The sequence below is a fragment of the Nipponia nippon genome, unplaced genomic scaffold (assembly GCF_047370975.1).
Source record: "Nipponia nippon isolate SJK-2023a ecotype South Korea unplaced genomic scaffold, ASM4737097v1 scaffold_68, whole genome shotgun sequence".
Taxonomy (NCBI): domain Eukaryota; kingdom Metazoa; phylum Chordata; class Aves; order Pelecaniformes; family Threskiornithidae; genus Nipponia; species Nipponia nippon.
In genome coordinates, this window is record NW_028262389.1 from 110878 (window position 1) to 113608 (window position 2731).

The 2731-nt window shown below is 55.3% G+C and overlaps 1 protein-coding gene across 1 annotated transcript; it reads right to left on the minus strand.

The window, feature by feature from the left end:
* Positions 1-1428: 1428 nt before the first annotated feature.
* LOC148051112 (olfactory receptor 14J1-like) lies at positions 1429-2364 on the minus strand. Its single transcript, XM_087738379.1, has one exon. The coding sequence runs from the start codon at positions 2362-2364 to the stop codon at positions 1429-1431; it is 936 nt and encodes a 311-aa protein (XP_087594505.1).
* Between the last annotated feature and the right edge of the window lie 367 nt (positions 2365-2731).

A 2731-nucleotide genomic window follows, 5' to 3' on the forward strand; every position in this document is an offset into this window, starting at 1 on the left:
GGGCTCAGACTGGCCAAAGGGCTATTCCATACCATATGACGTCATGCTCAGTATATAAGCTGGGGGAAGAAGAAGGAAGGGGGGGACATTGGGCGCGATGGTGTCTGTCTTCCCAAGTAATCGTCACATGTGATGAAGCCCTGCTTTCCTGGAGATGGCTGAGCACCTGCCTGCCGATGGGAAGGAGTGAATGAATTCCTTGTTTTGCTTTGTTTGCGTGCAAGGCTTTTGCTTTGACTATTTAACTGTTCTAATTTATTTTACTTCAATTATTAAACTGTTCTTATCTCAACCCAGGAGTTTTCTCCCTTTTACCCTCCTGATTCTCTCCCCCATCCCACCAAGGGGGGAGTGAGCGAGCAGCTGCGTGGTGCTTACTTGCCAGCTGCGGTTATACCACGATACATGGCCACACAGCTCAGCTAACATTGGCGCTGTCCTCTCCCGGGCACTTCCCAGCCCAGCCCAGCCCAGCCCAGTCCCTCCCCAGCTCTCCCCACCTCCCCTGCCCTCTCCCCAGTCCAGCCCAGCAGAGCAGCCCAGCCTGGGCTGGCCCCATGGCAGTGCCCACCGCAGGGTGCTGCAGAGCTCTGGGCACCCACCCCACAGCCCCAGCCCCTCTGAAGGGCACAGCAGCTGCTGGGGGGCAGAGAAGGGTCAGCCTCCCCATCAGCCCCAGGGCTGGAGGCTCACCATGGCATGAGGAAATGGAGGTTAATGAAGCTGAAGAACTCCTGGTCTGGGGTCCTGGAGCTCCGCACCACAGACTGCCTCTGCCAGCTCAGTGCCAGCCCCTCTCCCCAGGCCAGCACAAGAGTCCTGGTTTCTCTTTCTCATGGATTCCTCCCTGCAGGCACAGAAATGCTCCCTTGCTCTTCTCCCTGGACATCCCTTTCCCCAGGTGGGCATGTCCAGGCTGGCCTGGCCAGCCTGTCTTGGTTCCCACCCCGTGCTCTGCACAGGGCCCTGAGCTGGCAGTGCTACTCTGAAAAGAGCAGGACCTGATGTTGTCCATGGCCATGGCTCCAGAGAAGCAGCAGCCGTGGTGTGAAGGTGGCAGAAAGGATCTGTCCACTGAGGCAGCAAGGGGCAGCCCTGAGGTCCACAAGTGCCTGCTTCTCCATGTGGCAGCTGGGCTCGTGGCTCCTTGACCCCTCCTGTGTGCTAGGGCTGCACCCGCAGCTCCAGAGGAGATGTAAGAGATGGGAGGAGAGGCAAATAATTTGCTGCTGGATTCTTTATTGTGTTTACCTGCCCAGGGAGGCTGGCTCCATAGGCACATGATGTCTTTTAGGTCGGAAAACACTGGCAGGCATATGGATAATATTATTTATGTGGAAGTCCTGTATGAAGTATAATAAACAAAGAGAAAACAGGACAGAGAAGATCAAAAGAGCATCCGAGGTTTTCCTGAGAATGATGGACACCTTATTGATGCTGCAGAAGTATATGTTCAAACGGTTTCCGCAGGGCCTCCTTGATCTCCTTGTTCCTCATGCTGTAGATGATAGGGTTTGCTGCTGGAGGCACCACACTGTACAGCACTGCCACCACCAGATCCAGGGATGAGGAGGAGATGGAGGGGGGCTTCAAGTAGGCAAACATTACAGTGCTGAGGAAAAGGGAAACCACGACTAGGTGAGGGAGGCACGTGGAAAAGGATTTGCGGCGCCCTTGCTCAGAGGGGATCCTCAGCACAGCCCTGAAGATCTGCACATAGGACACCACAAGGAAAACAAAACACCCAAATGTTAAACAGACACTAACCACAAGAAGCCCAACTTCCCTGAGGTAGGCATCTGAGCAGGAGAGCTTGAGGATCTGGGGGATTTCACAGAAGAATTGGTCCACAGCATTGCCTTGGCAGAGGGGCAGTGAGAATGTATTGGCAGTGTGCAAGACAGCATTGAGAAACGCACTGCCCCAGGCAGCTGCTGCCATGTGGACACAAGCTCTGCTGCCCAGGAGGGTCCTGTAGTGCAGGGGTTTACAGATGGCCACGTAGCGGTCATAGGCCATGACAGTGAGAATACAATATTCTCCTCCAATGAAGAAGAGAAAGAAAAAGAGCTGGGCAGCACACCCTTGGTAGGAAATGGCCCTGGTGTCCCACAGGGCATTGGCCATGGACTTGGGGAGAGTGGTGGAGATGGAGCCCAGGTCGAGGAGGGAGAGGTTGAGGAGGAAGAAGTACATGGGGGTGTGGAGGCGGTGGTCCCAAGCTATGGCAGTGATGATGAGGCCGTTGCCCAGGAGGGCAGCCAGGTAGATGGCCAGGAAGAGCCAGAAGTGCAAGAGCTGCAGCTCCTGCGTGTCTGTGAATGCCAGGAGGAGGAACTCGTTCGTGGAGCTGCCATTGGACATCTGCTGCTTCTGGGCAGGGAAACTGCCAAAGGAGAGAAAAGAGGAAAATTCAGAGAAGTTTCTCTGAGAAAAATTTCATTCATTCATTGTGCAATACCTAAGCGTGCTTTTATTCCCTCGGGGGGGGCGGGTTGTTTTGCAGCTCCGAGGCTTCAGCTCAGGTTTGTGCTGGCTGAGTGTGCTGTGCAGAGCCGTGCCCTCTCCCCAGGGGCTCCGGAAGGGTCAGCCGTCTTTTCCAGCAAGGACCCATGGAGGCAGCAACAGCCCAGGGTGTTTGGAGGGAGGCTTCCTGGGGAGAAGTTCCCTGTGCTGCACTAGAGCGGAGGGCAAAAAGCCCAGAAGGACGCTTTCTTCCCCAGAGGAAGGT

What these genes read in the sequence shown, in the direction of transcription:
- LOC148051112 (XM_087738379.1), bottom strand. Translation starts at nt 2,364, where the DNA reads ATGTCCAATGGCAGCTCCACGAACGAGTTCCTCCTCCTGGCATTCACA.